The 21,509-nt window shown below is 47.6% G+C and overlaps 1 protein-coding gene across 1 annotated transcript; it reads right to left on the reverse strand.

Annotated features, from left to right (window-relative positions):
* Positions 1–15,171: 15,171 nt before the first annotated feature.
* C8H9orf152 (chromosome 8 C9orf152 homolog) lies at positions 15,172–20,616 on the reverse strand. Its single transcript, XM_052645420.1, has 2 exons — positions 20,277–20,616; positions 15,172–15,683 (listed from the first exon to the last, which is right to left on the reverse strand). The coding sequence occupies exons 1-2, from the start codon at positions 20,467–20,469 to the stop codon at positions 15,172–15,174; spliced, it is 705 nt and encodes a 234-aa protein (XP_052501380.1). The 5' UTR covers positions 20,470–20,616.
* Positions 20,617–21,509: the final 893 nt, after the last annotated feature.

The following is a 21,509-nucleotide window of genomic DNA, read 5'->3' on the forward strand; positions in this document are numbered from 1 at the left end:
CTATTAAGACAGTACACCAGCCTCTAAGGATTGATTAATATAATTCTAGGATTTCCACCGCAACCACAGCTTAAATGAAGTCTAAAGGAATAAGGACTAAATAAATTGCTAAAGCTTGCTTAAGTTTGCACATCTTCCTTCATGACACAGTCCACATCTAGTTTATCTCTTCCTATATTTATAATTGTACAAACCACAGGAAGAATAGTTATCAGGTCAGGTTAATAGAGAACTACCCTTTAGTTCTGAAAAATCCTCTGGGTGGCTTGAGATAGCCCCTCTATCTTAGCACAAATGCTAACGCACGTCTCCTTGCGCTCCCCAAATATCACATTGCATACCCACATTCCACAGCCCTGCATATGATGGGAACAGAACTGGCATGCTTAAGGGGACTAAAGAGGTGTTTAGCCTAGGCTGTGAAGCCACAAGGACACACACAGATACAAATAAGTTAACAGCGTTCAGATGGCTGTCAGTCACGTGACCAGCATCTCCCTCAAGGGCAGCTGAGGAGGGCTTTTCCGAGCCTCTCAGGGTCACGCAGCTGCTTACACTTGTGCTGGTTTCTCTGGCTTTGGTTGCAAGCCATACTGATTGACCTGAAGAAGTTTCTGGTGGCTGCCATGTTGTTTAGTCTGGGTTAATCTCAGCTGATCTGGAATGACCTCATGCTTATCTCCAGAGCTGCTGGAGTATGGCAGTGACCGTTAGCTGCACTAACTCGAGATAAATACCGTTCTTTTCCCATGGGTTCATGAGGTTGTTTCAGGGAAGGATGGACCAGCTGGCCAGCAGTGCTCAGTAATAATAACACTTGGGTTTATGATATGCATCTGGTGTTGATGGAATCTGGGGCTTTGGACATTTAAGGCTGGTCGTGTAACTGGAATGTGCTTAGAGGACCAGGTAGCTCACGTTAAGAAACCCCTGCCACAGTTAGACCGGGGCTTCTGGTTCTCAGGTGCTTTGCAGGTACGCTGATGGTGGTGATGTGAGACCTGTTCCACTCTGTGCTGAGAGGACAAAGAAGCCTGTGCCTGGAAGCGCCAGCCCCCTCCGCTGCACCTCTCTCCTGTGGCTGTATTGCTCCCTCGACCTGTAACAAGGTGGTCTGAGTATAAACTGAACTGAGTCCTTTCAGCAGTAGAACATTTAAGGTAATTGATGTGTAATTTACACATATCTTCTTGATACAGCTTCATGCTCCTCATCTTTTTCATTATAGGGTTATCTATTTAGTTTTGGCTGGGCTGGGCCTTTGCTGCTGCATGGGCCTTTCTCTACTTGTGAGCAGGGGCTACCCTCGAGTTGCCGTGCATGGGGTTCTCATTACAGTGACCTCTCCTGTTGCTGAGCTCTGGCTTTAGGGCGCATGGGCTTCAGTGGCTGTGGCTCCCGGGCTCTGGACCACAGGCTCGGTAGTTGTGGCCACGGAGGCTTAGTTGCTCTGCAGCATGTGGGATCCTCCTGGATCAGGGATTGAACTCACGTCTCCTGCATCGGCAGGCAGGCTCTCCACCAGGGAGGAGCCATGCTCCTAATCTTACTGTCACTTAGACCATGCTTGCCGGGTGCCCTTGGTCTTTAGCAATCGGTCCAGGAAAGGTAAAGGCTCCCTGTAAGGGGAATGAGGCGGGTTCTCAACAGTAACTCTCTGGGCTTTGTAAATGTTACCAAACAATTCAGGTGATCTTTACTTGCAAGTGAGAGGTAAAGGCTCAAAGCCCCCTCCAGGCAGACAGAGGAAACAGGACTGGGCAGCTGGAGGCAAGTACAAATTATCTGATGTCAGAACTTCTCTTTTCAAGTCCCATCCCTCAGAGACTTTGCCCAGGTCCCCTGAGCCTATTTTGAAAGTGGAGGAAAAAATAAGTTTGAGGAGCAAGAGCACAGAGAGGATTCTGCTCTCAGACTAAACTATAAAGTTTCAGACTAAAATACCCCATTCCAGGAGCACATTTAGAATGAATCCTGGGCTTCAGGCTAGTAGGGCTAGATCACCCACAGGGATTGAAGCACCTGTGCAGAAGTGAGAAGGGATGCATGGGCTGGGCCAGCTCTCTGAGGAGGAAGGCGGCTCTGAAAAGGGCCGACTGCCCCGGGCAGAGCCATGTGGATGAGAGAGGGTCAGTATGAGAGGTCAAAGGGGAACCAGATGGTTGGCTGGACAAGCAATACATAAGTTAAAACGTTATAACGTATTGAGGTGAAAGTCACATAATATAAAATTAACCACTTTAAATTGAACAAGTCAGCACGCTTGGGACATTCACAGTGCTGTAGACTCACAGCCTCTAGCTAGTTCCGAAACATTTTCCTCCCCCCAAACAGAATCATCATGCCCAGAATCAAACTCTCTCTCTCCTCTCCCCAAACCCCTGGCAACCACTGATCTATGGATTTGCTTGTTGGACATTTCATATAAATGGAATCACACAATAGGTGACCTTCATGACTGGCTTCTCTCACTGAGCAGAATAAATCAGCACTTCTTTCCTTTTTGAGGCTGAATAATAGTGCATTGTATGGATTGATCATATTTAGTTTATCCATCCATTCACTGTCTGAACTGTTTCAGCATCTGACTTTTGTGACTTGTGCTGCTCTGAACATGCGTGTACAGGCACTTGTTTGAGTTTGTTTCCAATTACTTTGGGCACACACTTAGGACTGGAATTACAGGGTCACATGGTAATTCTGTGTTTACTTGCATACTTTTTTCCCCTTTAAAAAAATTGAAACCTAGTTGATTTATAATATAGTTGTTTTTTTCCAGGTGTATGGCAAAGTGATTTAGACATATGTGTGTATATATATGGAGAAGGCAATGGCCCCCCACTCCAGTCCTCTTGCCTGGAAAATCCCATGGATGGAGGAGCCTGGCAGGCTGCAGTCCATGGGGTCGCTAAGAGTAGGACACAACTTCACTTTCACTTTTCACTTTCATGCATTGGAGAAGGAAATGGCAACCCACTCCAGTGTTCTTGCCTGGAGAATCCCAGGGACGGGGAAGCCTGGTGGGCTGCCATCTATGGGGTCGCACAGAGTCAGACACGACTGAAGTGACTTAGCAGCAGCAGTGTATATATATATATAATTTTTTCAGATTTTTTTCCCCTTATAGGTTATTACAAAGTACTGAGTATAGTTCCCTGTGCTATACAGTAGGTCCTTTTTGGTCATCTGGGCTTCCCTTGTGGCTCAGCTGGTAAAGAATCCTCCTGCAAGGCAGGAGACCTGGGTTCGATCCCTAAATTGGGAAGATCCCCTGGAGAAGGGAAAGGCTACCCACTCCAGTATTCTGGCCTGAAGAATTCCATAGACTGTATAGTCCATGGGGTCGCAAAGAGTCAGACATGACTGAATGACTTTCACTTCATTTTTGGTCATCTGTTTTATACAATGTAGTGTGTATATGTTAACCCCCAACTCCTAATTTATTCCTCCCCATCTCTTTATCCTTTGGTAACCATAAATTTATTTTCTATGTCTGTGGGTCTATTTCTGTTTGGTAAAAAAGTTCATTTTTATCATTTTTTAAGATTCCACATATAAACAATATCATATGATCTTTGCCTTTTACTGTCTTACTTCACGTAATGTAATAATCTCTAGACCCATCCATGTTGCTGCAAATGGGATTATTTCATTCTTTTTTTATGGCTGAGTAATATTCCATTGTATTTATATATAACTTTTAATTCCTTGAGTCAGTGATTAAAAGAGCTCAGAGTCCCACCCCCGACCAGAAAGGAGGGTAGGAGGGGCCTGCTTCTCCTCAAGGTGAGGGAAAGGGGATTTAAAAGAACCCTCAAACAGCTTGTTAAATATTCCCTGGGGAGCAAGGGAAACGTGAGTAGCAGGCCGCACACCTGAGAACTCCAAAGGGCTCCATGTTGGAGCAGGCAGCTTCTCTAACATCACAGCAAAGAGGGGTCACTGTGAGTTTGTCCCCCGTTCCGGAACTGTGGGTACAAGATACGGTGCCCCTTTCCCCAGGAGCAGAGCTGGGCTTCCTGTGCAAGAGGGATGGCCAGTGAGATCTGCTTGGACCACATACCCGAGGGCTGCCTGCAGCGGGCAGGGGAAAGTGGCAGAAAGAAGGTGGAAACGTACCCGTGCGTGCGTGCCCTGCATGTGTGCGTGCCGTGCGTGAGTGATGAGCTGCTGATGGGTGGTAAGCAAACATTGGAGCAGAGATGCGCCTTCCAGGTCAGCGAAGATCCCCATGCTGAGAAGGTGAGTCTCCAAAACCAGAAAGAGAAAGTGTCCGCATTGAATTCCTTCCTGCTCATCTCACGACAATATTAATCAAGTAAGCTCATACTTCACCTTCCTGCCTCCCTCCCTCCCAGCCTCTGCTGCTGCTAAGTCGCTTCAGTCATGTCGGACTCTGGGCAGCCCCATAGACGGCAGCCCAGTAGGCTCCCCCGACCCTGGGATTCTCCAGGCAAGAACACTGGAGTGGGTTGCCATTTCCTCCTCCAATTCACGAAAGTGAAGAGTGAAAGTGAAGTCACTCAGTCGTGCCCGACTCTTTGCGACCCCATGGACTGCAGCCCACCAGGCCCCTCCATCCATGAGATTTTCCAGGCAAGAGTACTGGAGTGGGGTGCCATTCCCAGCCTCTGCTGCTGCTACTGCTGCTAAGTCACTTCAGTCGTGTCCGACTTTGTGCGACTCCATAGACGGAAGCCCACGAGGCTCCGCTGTCCCTGGGATTCTCCAGGCAAGAACACTGAAGTGGGTTGCCATTTGCTTCTCCAATGCATGAAAGTGGAAAGTAAAAGTGAAGTTGCTCAGTCGTGTCCAACTCTTTGCGACCCCATGGACTGCAGCCCACCAGGCTCCTCCGTCCATGGGATTTTCCAGGCAAGAGTACTGGAGAGGGTTGCCAGGTGCCCAGCCTCTACCCACTCCCAACCCCGGAGAGGAAAGACACTCTGATAGGGATTTTGGGACCGGGGCTAGAGCCCCAGTAGGAGGGCAGTTCGCAGAGCTTCCTACCTTTTCCCACTGTGGACATCCAACCCCGGGCCTGTGGAAGAAGACGTGTTACCTTTGAAGGAAGCCAGACATGTTTGTTTGTTTTGTAAATTACACCGGACGGGATGTATTCCATGTTTTGTGACTTTGGAGGAGGAGCGCTTTCCGTTTCTCTGAAGGTTTAGAAGAGCGACAGGCTTCCTTATGAATATCAACCATGAAAATTCTGATGAGCGCAGCTGGCGCTCAACCCCCAGAAACCTCTGCCCCCTGAGCAGCTTAGTCTTCAGTCTCTGTGGTCTAAGGCAGTGGGTCTGACTGCTGCCCGCACCGATCCAGGGGACCCTCTCAAGGTCATCCTGAGGACCAGCCCACCTAGTCAGGCAAATGTGAAAAGAAGAGGGGGGCAGGAAATGAGCCAATGAAAACAAATGTCCACCCAAGGACCTGTAAAAGTAATACTGGCTTTATTCACAATGACAAAAAAAAAAAAAAGGAAAGAAACAGGGCAACGAAAAAGTAAATTGTGACTAATTACTGGGAAAAGGCTAAAGGGAACTTTCTAGAATGCTGGAAATGGTATATTTTGATCTAAATCACATAAGTGTGTATGTATATTTGTATCTGTGAAAATAAGTGTATATATACATGAAAGGGAACCTTTAAACGAAATACAAGATTAATTCACTTTCCATGCTTTTCATATTTTATGCCTGATCAAAATGTAAAATATTGATGACCAATGCTCAGGCCCTACTCCAGAGAAGGTAATTTAATGCAATGTTCTCCAAGTTTCCTGATGATTCTCTTGTGCAGTCAGGGTTGAGAAGCACTGTCTTGGAGGACAGGACCAACCTTGGTGTGAACCTCAGGCTAGAGGGAAGACGAGTCACAGGGACTGCACAGTTAATGGAAGGTCCAACCCACTGGGGTTTGGCGCTTGAGTTTCCTTAGCACACACACACTTTGGGGACTGGTGGTGATGGTTGACTGGTCCGGGGACCTTGCGTAGATCTTGCCAGCCTGAGGTGGGCAGTCAGCAGAGACAAGCCTGGTACTGAGGGGGCAGTTTGCCTCAGGTTGTGAGTTTAGCCTCACATATTGAGGGCAGCGTCATAACAGGACTGCAAGGCTCCTGGAGAATCTGATAGGTGGAGCCCGAGGCAGGGACAGGAACCCACGGCTGGGGCAGGAGTGAGGTCAGACTCTCTCATGCAAAAAGGAAATCAAAATGCAGTTCATATTGCTACAAGAGCTCTCTGAAGTGGACCTGGGAGGCCATGAAGGGAGTGTGACTGGTACAGGGCTCAGCTGTATGGAATCTGACCTTTTGACCTGATCATACAAATACCTGCCAGAAACTCAGGGTACATATCAGATTGTTACTCTAAAATAACTCCTGTTTGTCTATTTATAGAACCCCTACCAAAAAGCAACTTGTGATTCCTTAAGGACAAATATTTTCTGACTTTTGACAGAATTGATCACAATTCTTACCAGACAACTGGTAATTAGTTGACATAGAGTTCATTTACAGTGTTTTAGTATCTGCTATGTTAAAAAGCAGAGACTTTACTTTGCCAACAAAGGTCCGTCTAGTCAAGACTATGATTTTTCCAGTGGTCATGTATGGATGTGAGAGTGGACTATAAAGAAAGCTGAGCACAGAAGAATTGATGCTTTTGAACTGTGTTGTTGGAGAAGACTCTTGAGAGTCCCTTGGACTGCAAAGAGATCCAACCAGTCCATCCTAAAGGAGATCAGTCCTGGGTGTTCATCGGTTGAAGCTGAAACTCCAATATTTTGGCCCCCTCATGCGAAGAGCTGACTCATTGGAAAAGACCCTGATGCTGGGAAAGATTGAAAGCAGGAGGAGAAGGGGAAGACAGAGGTTGAGATGGTTGGATGGCATCACTGACTCAATGGACATGAGTTTGGGTGAACTCCAGGAGTTGGTGATAGAGAGGCCTGGCGTGCTGCCGTTCATGGGGTCACAAAGAGTAGAACATGACTGTGCAATTAACCTGAACTGACTGACACTTTCTAATATTCTTTTCCATCATGATTTATTGAATGTAGTTCCCTGTGTGATACAGTAGGACCTTGTTGTTTATCCATCCTATATATAATAGTTTATCCATCCCATGTATAATTAGTTGTAATCCCCTACTCCCAATCCTTCCCTCCCCCTCTCCCCTGGACAACCACGAGTCTGTTCTCTGTGAGTCTATTTCTGTTCCATAGATAAGCTCATTTGTGTCATTATTTTTAAATTTATTTAATTTTTGGTTGTGCTGAGTGTTTGTTGCTCTGCATGGGCTTTCTCTTGTTGTGCAGAGTGGGGGCTGCTCTTTGTGGGGGTGCCCAGGCCTCTCACTGTGGTGGTTTCTCTTGTTGCAGAGCACGTGCTGTAAGCTCATGGCCTTCAGTAGTTGCAACACACAAGGCTCAGTAGTTGTGCTCAAGAGCCCTAGGGCTCAGGATCAGTAGTTGGGGCGCACGGGCTTAGTTGCCCCACGGCATGTGGAATCTTCCTGGACCAGGGATCAACCCCTTGTTACCTGAACTGTCAGGCAGATTCTTATCCACTGTACCACCAGAGAAGTTCTGTATCATATTTTAGATGTCACATATATAAGGGATATAATATTCATCTTTCTCTTTCTGACTTACTTCACTTAGCATATTAATCTCTATTTGCATCCATGTTATTGCAGATGGCATTAGTCCATTCTGTTTTATGACGAGTAGTATTCCATAAAGGTAGAGGTGAAAACAATACACAGAAGAACTATACAAAAAAGATCTTCACAACCCAGATAATCATGATGGTGTGATCACTCACCTAAAGCCAGACATCATGGAATGAGAAGTCAAGTGAGCCTTAGGAAGCATCACTACGAACAAAGCTAGTGGAGGTGATGGAATTCCAGCTGAGCTATTTCAAATCCTGGAAGCTGACACTGTGAAAGTGCTGCACTCAATATGCCAGCAAATTTGGAAAACTCAGCAGAGGCCACAGGACTGGAAAAGGCCAGTTTTCATTCCAATCCCAAAGAAAGGCAATGCCAAAGAATGTTCAAACCTACCGCACAACTGTACTCATCTCACATGCTAGTAAAGTAATGCTCAAAATTCTCCAAGCCAGGCTTTAGCAATACAAGAACCGTGAACTTCCAGTTGTTCAAGCTGGTTTTAGAAAAGGCAGAGGAACCAGAGATCAAATTGCCCACATCCACTGGATCATCAAAAAAGCACAGGAGTTACAGAAAAACATCTGCTTTATTAACTACACCAAAGCTTTTGACTGTGTGGATCACAACAAACGGTGGAAAATCCTTCAAGAGATGGGAATACCAGACCACCTTACCTGCCTCCTGAGAAATCTTTATGCAGGTCAAGAAGCAATAGTTAGAACTGGACATGAAACAACAGACTGGTTGCAAATCGGGAAAGGAGTATGTCAAGGCTACATATTGTCACTCTACTTATTTAACTTATATGCGGAGTATATCATGAGAACTGCCAGGCTGGATGAGCACAAGCTGGAATCAAGATTGCCAGGAGAAACATCAATAACCTTAGATACGCAGATGACACCACCCTTATGGCCAAAAGCAAAGAAGAACTAAAGAGCCTCTTGATGAAAGTTGGCTTAAAACTCAACATTCAGAAAACTAAGATCATGGCATTTGATCCCATCACTTCATGGGAAATAGATGGGGAAACAGTGGAATGTTTCCCCATTGTTTCCAAACAATGGAAACAGTGAGTGACTTTATTTTTCTTGGGCTCCAAAATCACTGCAGATGGTGACTGCAGCCATGAAATTAAAAGGCACTTGCTCCTTGGAAGAAAAGCTATGACTAATGTAGATGGCATATTAAAAAGCAGAGAGATTACTTTGCTAACAAAGATCCGTCTAGTCAAGGCTATGGTTTTTCCAGTAGTCATGTATGGATGTGAGAGTTGGATGATAAAGAAAGCTGAGTGCTGAAGAATTGATACTTTTGAACTGTGGTGTTGGAGAAGACTCTTTGCTGGGGTCCAGCCCCGGTGGAACCAGGGTGATTCGAAGGGGAGACGGAGAGGCAAGGGAAAAACTTATTTGTTTAATTAGAAATATAAAGAGATTAAGAGGAAATAGTATAGTAGGAAATTTTAGGGGAGAAAGGAGGCTGAATAACTTGGCTTACGGGGAAGACCAATAAAATCTCAGGACAAGAGATTTGTACCGTCTACGTTGGGCCACCGGCACCCACTTGAATATTGAAGAGTGCCCCTCCTTAGGCTCCCTTTCACGCGGGTCTTAGAAGCCAGGACAAGTAAGTAGACTTGGTGAGCCGCCCCGCTCCAGATGGGAATTCAGCCTGAAATTAGAGTAAAGAGGAGAGGGAGCAAGAGGGAGAAAAAGAGAGAGAGAGAGACACGGGGGGAGCCAGATTCCCAAGAAACTAGGCCGAGAGACTTGTCCGAGAAACTGGTCCATCCTTTATTGTTCAGAAGGCCTTTTATACTTTTGATAATACATGGAGATCAATGGGTAACACAAAATTATGCAGCGTTAGCAGCCCAGATTCTTATCAAAACCAGGCTTTTCTCTCTGCATACCTAGTTGTATAGACAAATCTTAGGTAATTTACATCATCTTCTGGCCGAAAGGGCCAATTAACATTTTACAGTCCTTTTCTGATAAGGTTTGTCAACCAGAAGGCTTATTTGTGTTGATCTTTCCAAAGTCTGGGGCCACTCTCAGAAAAACACTAAAGTTACATTCTTACATAGCAAATATACAGCAGTTTATAACAAGTAAAAGGAGTACAGTGATTTATAACAAAAGAAGAGTAATTAAAAGTCTAGTGTTGCTAACATCAAAAGTATTATATATCTTTTTCCATATCCCATTTACATTGATTAACATCCTCCCAGGTGCCTAAAAGATAAAGAATATGGAGGCCTGGCAGCAATCATTGAGTTAACAGGGAAAACCCGTCACCAATATGATTTTTAGCTCTTTAGCAAAGGCTCTGTATCTTTAAGATGCTGTTAAGCTTTGTGCCTCTCGCAGTTGGGGGGCTGTAAGCAATTCACAAGCTGTAAGAGGTCCAGGGGAACCTGTTAGGCAAGCTAGAGAGCTATCAGAGGGGTTTAACTGAAACATCCCTTTCAAATGCAGAAGACTAAAGCCCTGATTTGACTTTTTCCAGAGAATATTAGAAGAGTGGAAAAGCAGTCAGACTCTGGTCTTGGGGGGTGGATGCTCAGGAAATTCCAGGGGGATCCCCTGAAGCCTGATCACGTCCTTGAATTTTGTCAGGCTTCCTTCCGCATGACCTTGTCACCGGCGGGATTCCTCACGCTGGCCCCCGGCAACTCTTGAGAGTCCCTTGGACTGCAAGGAGATCCAACCAGTCCATCCTAAAGAAGATCAGTCTTGGGTGTTCATTGGAAAGACTGATGTTGAAGCTGAAACTCCAATACTTTGGCCACCTGATGCAAAGAACTGATACATTTGAAAAGACCCTGATGCTGGGAAAGATTGAGGGTGGGAGGAGAAGGGGACGACAGAGGATGAGATGGTTGGATGGCATCACTGACTCAATGGACATGGGTTTGGGTGGACTCTGGGAGTTGGTGATGGACAGGGAGGCCTGGCGTGCTGCCGTTCATGGAGTCTTAAAGAATCTGACTTGACTGAGTGACTGAACTGAACATGAAAGTTCCCAGTCCATGGAGTTGCAAAGAGTCAGACACAACTGAGCGACTAAACCTACCTGAATTGAACCATTCCATTGTATATAGGTATCACATCTTCTTTATCCATTCATCTATCGATGGGCATTTAGATTGTTTCCATTTCTTGGCTATTGTAAATAGTGCTTCTATGAACATTGAGGGTGCATGTATCTTTTCAAATTATAGTTTTATCTGGATACATGCCCAGGAGTGGGATTGCTAAATTGTATGGTAGTTTTTGACTCGATGAACATGGGTTTGGGTGAACTCCAGGAGTTGGTGATGGACAGGGAGGCCTGGCGTGCTGTGGTTCATGGCGTCGCAGAGAGTCTGACACGACTGAGCAACTGAACTGAACCGAATGATAGTTTTAGGGCTTCCCAGATGGTGCTAGTGGTAAAGAACCCACCTGCCAGTACAGGAGATATAAGAGATGTGAGTTCAGTCCCTCAATTGGGAAGATCCCCTGGAGGAGGGCATGCAACCCACTCCAGTTTTCTTGCTTGGGAATTCCCATGCACAGAGGAGCCTGGCAGACTACAGTCCATGGAGTCACAAGAGTCAGACAGGACTGAGCACAGCAATGTACCTAACACACTGGAGTGTGGCTGCCTGAGGTTACTTCTCATTTTGCAGTTTCCTAGCTGTGCCACCTTGAGCAAGTTATATAACCGTGTTAGAACTATTGGCTTTAAATCTAGGGTACTCCACTCACTGCCAAGGAATGGTCAAACTACCGCACAATTGCACTCATCTCACATGCAAGTAAAGTAATGCTCAAAATTCTCCAAGCCAGGCTTCAGCAATATGTGAACTGTGAACTTCCAGATGTTCAAGGTTTTAGAAAAGGCAGAGGAACCAGAGATCAAATTGCCAACATCCGCTGGATCATCGAAAAAGCAAGAGAGTTCCAGGAAAACATCTATTTCTGCTTTATTGACTATGCCAAAGCCTTTGACTGTGTGGGTCACAAGAAACTGGAAAATTCTGAAAGAGATGGGAATACCAGACCACCTGATCTGCCTCTTCAGAAACCTATATGCAGGTCAGGAAGCAACAGTTAGAACTGGACATGGAACAACAGACTGGTTCCAAATAGGAAAAGGAGTACATCAAGGCTGTATATTGTCACCCTGCTTATTTAACTTCTATGCAGAGTACATCATGAGAAACGCTGGGCTGGAAGAAGCCCAAGCTGGAACCAAGATTGCTGGGAGAAATATCAATCACCTCAGATATGCGGATGACACCACCCTTATGGCAGAAAGTGAAGAGAAACTAAAAAGCCGAAAGTGAAAGAGGAGAGTGAGAAAGTTGGCTTAAAGCTCAACATTCAGAAAACTAAGATCATGGCATCTGGTCCTATCACTTCATGGGAAATAGATGGGGAAACAGTGGAAACGGTGTCAGACTTTATTTTGGGGGGCTCCAAAATCACTACAGATGGTGATTGCAGCCATGAAATTAAAAGATGCTTACTCCTTGGAAGGAAAGTTATGACCAACCTAGACAGTATATTAAAAAGCAGAGATGTTACTTTGCCAACAAAGGTCTGTCTAGTCAAGGCTATGGTTTTTCGAGTGGTCGTGTATGGATGTGAGAGTTGGACTATGAAGAAAGCTGAGCACTGAAGAATTGATGCTTTTAAACTGTGATATTGGAGAAGACTCTTGAGAGTCCCTTGGACTGCAAGGAGATCAAACCAGACCATCCTAAAAGAGATCAGTCCTGGGTGTTCATTGGAAGGACTGATGCTAAAGCTGAAACTCCAATACTCTGGCCACCCCATGGGAAGAGTTGACTCATTGGAAAAGACCCTGATGCTGGGAGGGATTGGGGGCAGGAGGAGAAGGGGACGACCGAGGATGAGATGTCTGGATGGCATCATCGACTGGATGGCATCATCGACTCGATGGACATGAGTTTGGGTGAACTCCGGGAGTTGGTGATGGACAAGGAGGCCTGGCTTGCTGCGATTCATGGGGTCTCAAAGAGTCAGACACAACTGAACTGAACCCCACTTACAAACTGGGATGCAGAGGTCTTTATTTTTTTCTTTTATTGGGGTATCCTTGCTTTGCAGTGTTACATTAGTTTCTGCTGTACAACAAAGTGATTCAGCTATATGTATACATATGCCCTCCCGCTTAGACCTGCCACCGCCACCCGCGTCCCACCCCTCTAGATCATCACAGGGTGCCGAGCTGAGCTTCCTGTGCTGGGAGCGGCTCCGCACCAGCTTTCTGTTTTACCCATGGCCGGGCATAGGCGTCACTGCCACTCTCCCGGTTCGTCCCGCCCCGCCCTTCGCACCCCGTGTCCACTGTTCCTTCTGTACATCTGCATCTCTGTTCCCGCACTCGAAATGGGTTCATCTGTACATTTCTCTAGATTCCACATATATGCCTTTCATATATGGTTTTCGTGGGATGCAGAGATCTTAAACAGGATAGTCACTACCAAAGAAGAAAGATTCCCCCAGGAAGGACCTGATCCTAGAAGTAGCACCACAGAACATTTCTAATATTTCCAGAAAGCCAAAAGAATGTTCGAATGCCTCTCTCAAAACCCAAGAAAAGCAAGTTTAAAACCCTTTTTTTCTTTTTCAAAATAATATATAAGGTCAACAAAAGAGGCCAGGCATGAAGTATTAGGTAGTGATCATGCGATGCCTCTCTGGGGCACTGTTTCTCACACAGCCGGTGGGACACGTGGTGGAGGGTGACATTCAGAGGGAGTATTCGACTCTAGCTCCCAAGGATGGGAGGAGCCGGGCTCTCGCTGCATTTCCTTTATACCCGTGAAGTGGAAATATGTCTGTGTTACTTGTTTTGGACAATGAAACATAAGCAAAGTGGTTTGAGAGCTGGTTTGTGACTCTTTAATACACTTTCTTCTTCTGCTGCAGTAACTAGGGAAACCAGTGTTGATAAGGTGGTGCCACAAGATTGAAGAAGCTTGAATTAGTGGTAGTACTTATAAGAGAGCTGGGCTGGAAGTTTGCCCATATCCACAGTGAGATGTCTATGAGTGAACGAAAAGTAAGCTCCTATGGTGAGATTTGGAGCTTGTTTGTTACTCAGCAAAACATATCCTATCCTGATTACCGTGTTAGAAAGAGGACTGACTTGTGGGAAGCCTCCTTAAAATAAAAGCGAAGGATAAAGTTGTTTTGTTTTCAGCAAAATGTCTTGTGTTTTATTAGACTGTAAAAAATTAACAACTGACTCATTAATTATCCACAAAAGGAATCGAAATGAATCCCCAGGTTGGAGGGAGTTTCAGGGTGGCTCAAGAAGGCACATATGTGTTTTTAAGAGAAAATGACACTCCTAGCTAACAACTCTCCATGTGAGTGGGCAAGACTGAAGCACCATGGGGAAGAAGGAAGATGTGGGTAAAACTTTACAGAGAGAGAAGCTAGCGTGAGGAAATGTCACCTTAGGTGTGTTTAAGTGTGTTGATTAAAGTTGACCAGGTAAGATACTTTCTTCCCCACTAACGAAATAACAGTTGCTTCACTTTGGTTTAAAATATACCAGGAAGGATCTGAATGATTCAAATGTGGCTGAAAAGGGAGCAGTTTTTGAGGAACATATACTTTCCAAGCAGGAACATTGCTTTGTTTCCTTCTCCGAGGCTTCTGTTACTATATATCTGCAGGGATGGGCAATGTTTAATTTGGAGAGAGAGAGACTGAGAAAGGAAAGGAGAGAGAAGACAAATAGGAAAGAAGAAAGGATGGAGGGAGAAGGGGAAAAGGAAATAAATCTATAATGAGGCTGGAATGCGCAGTCTCAATGAGAGGGGAGAGATCACCAACTCTTCCTAAAGACCCTTAAACACACAGAACAGTAGGTAACCTTGTTTTGACCCTTTTTACCCAGGGTGACTATATTCTGGGAGGCCGGGGCTGAGATGCTGTGGTCACTGTGAATGAAGGGAATGACTTCTAAGTGTGCTGGCCTCCAGGCATAGCAACCAGAAGGAGACAGTTCTAGGAGCTCCTCTTCCCCAGAACATGGGAGGAATCCTGAGAAGTTACTGAAAACATGGTTGCCCACGCCTGTTGACTCCAGGGCACTGCCGAGGCTTCCATTGACTAGGGTCTCTGTTTTATGTTTCAGAATTCTCTAGATCCAGGGACCGAGCCGATGTCCACAGCTCTGTCTTCTTTTGTGAGCAGAATGGGGCTGTGCTGATGGGACAGCACTCTTTCATCCTGAGCTGTGAGCAGTCTGGTCTGGGCAGTCTCTTTTCCTTTTTTTTTTTTTTTTGAGGCACAAGACCCTGTGCCCACTGTGAAGTTCATTTCCCACAGTCTGACTCACAACTGATGCCACTCAGCTCCGCCCACAGCTCCAGGCCTTAGTTGCGCCTCTGCCTCCCAGCTTCCTTGATGAGGCCGTACGTGGCCTCAAAGTTGAGGCCTCTGAGTAGAGAGCTTCAGGCTGGACCATATAAGCCCAGGTTCCGGGCAGCCTGGGAGATCCTGGGAGTTTTCCTCTGGGGAAATGGATAGTGAGCTGGTTTTCCAGCCCGGTGTAGCCTCTTTATGGCAGGAGGGCCCTGCGTGCCCACGTGGAAGCCAGATCCCACTGCCTTTGTATGTGACTCGTCCGCTTGGCACTCAGGCTGGGCTGTTTCTGGGATGGTGGTTTCTTGCTGAGTCATCTGAGTGTCTTCAAACAAGCCTGGGAGCCTTTGCTCAGAGCCCGTGAACTTGTCCTTGTGTTTTACGTGAAGACCGGTTCCCTGGTGGAAGGTTTGGACCAGGCGGTGCATCTCTAGGTGCGTGTGCCACGGAGACTCGGGGGTCTGGAGACAGCCCCTGTCATCCTCCTCCAGCGTCTCCTCTGCCTCAGGAGCCGCCTCTTCCGGGGTCAGGGAATGCCTTTTCTCCTTGTTAATCCAAACCACACTGACCAGGGACTCGGCTGGGGCGGGCAGGTTCCCTCCTGAGAAAGCAAGACACCAACAGGGTCACCGCAGGAAGGTACAGGGGCAGCCCTCGTTTGGGAGGGTTCTCAGAGCTTTCAAGCTGAGAAAGTCCACGCCCAGGACATCAAGGAGGTCAGATCCCCAGTGCACACACTGTCTCTAACACACACCCAGTCATGCATGACTATTCATTCAGTCCATTATTAAGTATTTATAATGTGCCAGGCATTATATATTTGAGGTCTTGAGACAAAATCTACCCCTTCATGATATGGTCTAGTGAAGTAGAAAGTGAAAGTGTTAGTTGCAGAGTCATGTCCGACTCTTCGCGACCCCATGGACCGTAGCCCACTAGGCTCCTCTGTGCGTGGGATTTCCCAGGCAAAAATACTGGAGTGGGCTGCCATTCCCTTCTCCAGGGGATCTTCCCAACCCAGGGATCCAACCCTTTCACTTTCTACTCCACTAGACCACATCATAAAGGGGTAGTTTTTGTCTCGGTGTTCATTACTGTATTCCCAAGTCCTGGGATAAACAATGGAGTAGAAAACGAATAAGTAATAAAAGTTCCAATGGTAAGCAGTGCTGTGGAAAAAAATTCAAGAATGAGAGAGTTTAATAATAGATTCCAGTCTTTGCGGTGAGGGAGTGAACCCTAGGGAGAGCTGGGAAATGCACATTTGAGGCTGAAAGACCAACCAGGAGCAAGGGCACACACATGTCCACCCACAGGTGTGATTCATATACACTGGCCAGTGGAAAGGGGTTATTCTTTGGTGTTATGGGGTTCTGATGGTGGGTTTAGCATCCAAGGCAGAGGAGGAGGGGCTGTGTTTGAAGCAGCTCCTTTAGGAGGACTGCTGCTAAGTCACTTCAGTCGTGTCCAACTCTGTGCGACCCCATAGATGGCAGCCCACCAGGCTCCCCCGTCCCTAGGATTCTCCAGGCAAGAGTACTGGAGTGGGTTGCCATTTCCTTCTCCAATGCATGAAAGTGAAAAGTGAAAGTGAAGTTGCTCAGTCGTGTCTGACCCTCAGCGACCCCATGGACTGCAGCCTTCCAGACTCCTCCGTCCAGGGGTTTTCCAGGCAAGAGTATTGGAGTGGGGTGCCATTGCCTTCTCCATTGGAGGACTGGTCTTTATCTTTTGTCTCGTGGCCGCTGTCCTGGAAACATGGTTGCAGCACTGTCTGCTCTCCTGCCCTGGCTTCAGGGATGAGCAGCTGGGCTGATGCCTCTGTTCCTTCTCAGGGACATCTTTTTACCACCTTGTGGAATGTGGCAGTTTCTTGTCAACTCTTGGTGGCTGCGAGGGTTGGAGGAATGACTGAATGTCATTTTCCTACAGAAAGGAGGCCTGTACCAAGCCTGGAATTGCCTCTGAAATGTCAGCAAAGCTCCCTTGAGCATTCTGATATTTGTCACTGCAGAAGGCCCTGTAGGTGACAATGTCCACAGTGGGAGCAGAGAGATGCTGTTGAAGGAGGAAAGCCAGGAGGAGCCCTTGGACTCCAGTACTAGGAATCCAAAACACCTGCCATTTCTAGAACCTGAATACATCCCATAATGTTAAGAGGAAAGCTAATTCCAGAGCCTGCCTGCCATTAATCAGCTCCCAGAATACCTGCCCCTCCAGATACAACTCCGTGTCTTGAGATGCTGAAATCTAGTTTTATTGGGAGCCAGTCTCGATAACCAGTCTGTCTTCCTGGGTCTCAGATGTGCTGGACACAGAGGGCTCCTGTCTTCTAAATTCCCTCTACTTGCTTGGCTTCATGGCATTAATATTTCCTGGCTTTCTCCTCCATTTAAGAGAAATAAATTGTGGCAAGACCCATACAGCATAAAACTTACCACCTTTAGCCATTTTGAAGTGTATTGTTCAATAGTGTTAAGTCCAGTCACTTGGTTGTACAACTGATCTCAAGAACTTTTTCATTTTCCCAGACTGACACTTTACCCATTAAACGACAATTCTTCATCTCCTCCACCCCCACCCTGGCAACCACCATTCTACTTACTGTCTCTGATTTGATAACTCCATGTACCTCATATGAGTAAATCACTACAGCATTTGTCTTTTTGTGACTGGCTTATTTCGCTAAGCGTAATGTCCTCAAGATTCATCTGGGTTCATCCAAGAGTCAGCATGTCTGAATTTCCTTCCTTTTTCAGGCTGGTGTTCATCTGCTACCATTTCAACTGCTGTCTTCTCTGGCTTCTCTTCCTCTGCTTGTGCCTTCAATAATTTAGCGTTCTATATTGTCCTCCCAGCCTCCTATCAGTTTATGCATTGGTCCCCCACAGTTTTATCTATGCCTGTGACTTCAACAATTTGTTGATGACCCCAAATCTATATCTCCAGCCCAAATTACTCTCCTGAGATCCAGGCTGGTTGGAAGCTTTATGGGTAATTCCCTCTAATGCAGCATGTTTAAAAATTTTCATTTGGGTTGTGCCGGGTCCTAGTTGTGGCACATGGAATCTTTAGTTGTGGCATGCAGGATTTTTAGTTATGGCATGTGGGATGTATTTCCCTGATCAGGGATTGAACCCAGGCTTCTGGTGTTGAGAGTCATAGCCACTGGACCATAAGGGAAGTCCTCGAATGCAGCATATTCACAAATTCATCTCTCTCTATCAGAAATATTTTTCTCCTATATTCCCTATCTCACTGGGTGGCATCACCATCCACCCTATTGCTAACGTGCAGGCAGAATTGCTTTTTTGCCTCTACCACCATTTTTTCACTTCATTTTTATAATCTGAAAGTGAATGTGTTAATTGCTCAGATTCTCTACTGTCTGAGCCACCAGGGAATCTGCCTGCGATGCAGGGGACTCGGTTTCAATCCCTGGGTCAGAAGATCCCCTGGAGAAGGAAATAGCAACCCAGTCCAGTCTTGTGGACTGGAGAATTCCATGGGCAGAGGAGCCTGGCAGGCTACAGTCCATGGAATCGCAAAGTGTTGGACACGACTGAGCAGCTACCACTTTCCCAGCTTGTAATCAGACTCTGATTTCTCCCTGGAGAACCACCTTAATCCTCACGCCCAGTCCAGGTGCTTCAAGTGTCCTTCCAACTCAGTGTCTATCACCTGGTGACCTGGTCCTTAGCCGAGCAGCACAGAAAGTCTCAAGGAGCTTTATCCATATTCATTTATTTCATTCCCACCACAATCTTATACCTTGGGGACTATAGTTATTCCCGATTGACAGATGAGGGAACTGAATCACAGAGGAATTTATAGGATTTGTTCAAAGCCTCACAGAGCAAGTCAGTAGCAAAGCTGGGGCTCAGGCTGTCCTCCAGAGACCAAGTACAGGGACATCCCATCAGACAGCACACTGTTTCTCACAGCTAGAGCGGGAATGTGAACTTGCAGACTGCTGTGAAAGAAGTACCCCGAAAGATCCTAACCGAGCCTGTGGGTCAGAAGTCTTCCCTGGAGAAGCAGTGACTGAGTCTTAACCTGTCGTAACTCATGACATGGTTGCTCATCACGTAGTGATGATGGCGGCAGGAGCTCTGAATTACAGGATGCAGGAGAAGGGGCCAGCAGGGAAGGCTGGGGCAGGGTTGGTAAACGCTATGCGGTGTGCTGAGTTTGTGATGTCTTTGGGACATACACATGACATAGTTTTGTGAGTCTGAATCACAGGCGTGCTAAATCAGCTTTCACTTGATACAGGTTTAATGAATGTTGAGTGACGGAGTGAATAAACACCCCTGAGGATGGGAAAGCTTTAGGAAACTGTCAGCTCTGCCCTGCACAGATGGGGGTGTTGTTTGGCTGTGCCAGGTCAGTGCAGACAGATCCCACTGGTTGGCGCTTTTAGCCCATGGCAGCACACTTCCTGTCACTTCCCGGCAGTGAAGTCCCTCTGGCCCCTGACTCCCTCCCAGCCCAGCCTAGAGCGGGGTGGGCTCCCAGGGAGTGTGAACGATGCAAACCACCACAGAAACCCCCGGGCACAGACTACACCTCTCAGGGGCCTTCCTGCTTCTCTTGACTTGTTCCTCTGGGTTTAGAGGGTGAGGGGCTGAGGTTTGAGTCTTGTGCTCCTAACTTCCTCCTCGAATAAATCTGAGTTCCTAATGGAAGGGAGGCTTCTCCCCTGAAGGAGGGGCTTCTATCTCTCAATGCTTCTCCGGCTGATGGGTGAGCCTGGGTGCCTCCTGGGTCCCTGAGCCCTGTGTTTCCTCTGGCCGATGCCCAGGCTGTTGGAAATATCACATGTTCTCTCTCCAGAGCCCATTTCCCTGGTTGGTAGGAGGTGCCCAAGTGAGACCCAGCCAAGAAGCACAGCTCCCTTCTCCCCACGTGGCCTACCGGGGAGGCCAAGCCCAGCTCACCAGGCAGACCAGTTCAGCAAGATCAGAATCTAAGAGCAGAGGCCAGGAATGGGCGGCATGCTGCCTGCCAGCGCCCCCTGCTGGAGCCCCCTGCCTCAGCTGGCACCCACACCAGCCCCTCTGTTCTGACCCTGTCTCCCTGCTTTTGTCCACCGGGGGGGGCCCGCAGAGGCCTGGCCCTGCGGTGCCCACGGCTCTGCCACCCGTTCTGCCCACAGCCAGGTCCTCTGCCCCCAGCACCTGCCCAGCCCTACCTTTTGGGAGCACCACGACGTGGGCCTGGGCCCTCTGCTTCCGTCTCAGGCCTTCATACTGGGCTCGCAGGAGCTGGATGTTAAGCAGGGGCCCTTTCCGGGGGGCCTGAGCCCCGGAGCCCTCGGCCATGTAGTAAGACCCCAGCTGCCAGAAGTGGGGCAGGGCGGGGCACGGGCAGGGCAACCCCTTCATCCGGATCCGGATCCGGGAGGAAAGCAAACACGGATGGGCGGGGCCGAGGGGGTGGTGGGGCTCAGGGAAGTGAGGAGGAAGGTAGCCAGATCCTGTGGAGAGCAAGGTAGGGAGAGTGAGAAATGGAGGAGGGGAAATGGGGTGGAAAGGGACCGTAAGGAGAAGGAAAAAGTCTGGGGGTGTGGGGCACCTGCAAGAGGGAAATTGAGGGAGAGGGAAGGAGGGGGTCCAAAGAGGGGATACAGAATGGAGGAAGAAGGTGATAGCAGAGATGGATGGGGGAGAAGCGTGAGGACTGGAGGGCAGCAGGAGGAAGAAGAGGGCAGGGAGTGAAGAGAAGTGAGAAACTGAGGAGCTGGGGACCGGGCGAAAGGCAAGCCCAGCTGCTCAGATCCTTTTAGGGCCCAAGGGATGTCCTGCTCCAGGTCCTTCACTGCTTGATCCTAAAGTGCAGAATCCAGGAGCTCCTGTGACGCCTCCTGTTTTCTGGCAGAGCTGGAGCTAGTGCTGAGAGAGGCCAAGTGCCCAACTTGGCTCACGCTTCTCGGACTGGACCGTGGATGCTTGTCAGCAAACCTGCCTGTTTGGTTGGCAGTTGGTGAAGGAGCTCGTGCCCAGGGAATATGCACCAGCATTGGGCAGAGGGAGACCGACCCAGCAGCAAAGGTACCCCCTGAGACCTCCACTCACCCCCATGGTGTGCAACCTGCGAGAAAGCCCAGCCCCAGCAAGCCGTGGCCTCCAGCCAGCCCCACCCCCTTTGACATTCAGTGTAGCCTCTGTGGTCTCAGCATTTCCCAACCAGTCAGGTTGGTGTTTGTCTTACCCACAGCTGGGTGCACCCTCCCCCTCTGCTTGGCAGCCCTGCCATGCCTACATCCGGTTTGAATCCTAAACTCTGTTTCTCTCTCACTCACATCAGCTTTGATCTATCCTGGGCTCCATTTGACCAATTACGCTTTCTATCTTCTCCTAACACAGTTACCCAAAATATCTGCAAAGGCAGTGGAAACAGTAGCAGCTGAATTTAGAGACATTTT

This window comes from Budorcas taxicolor, chromosome 8 (assembly GCF_023091745.1).
Source record: "Budorcas taxicolor isolate Tak-1 chromosome 8, Takin1.1, whole genome shotgun sequence".
In the NCBI taxonomy this organism is placed as follows: Eukaryota; Metazoa; Chordata; class Mammalia; order Artiodactyla; family Bovidae; genus Budorcas; species Budorcas taxicolor.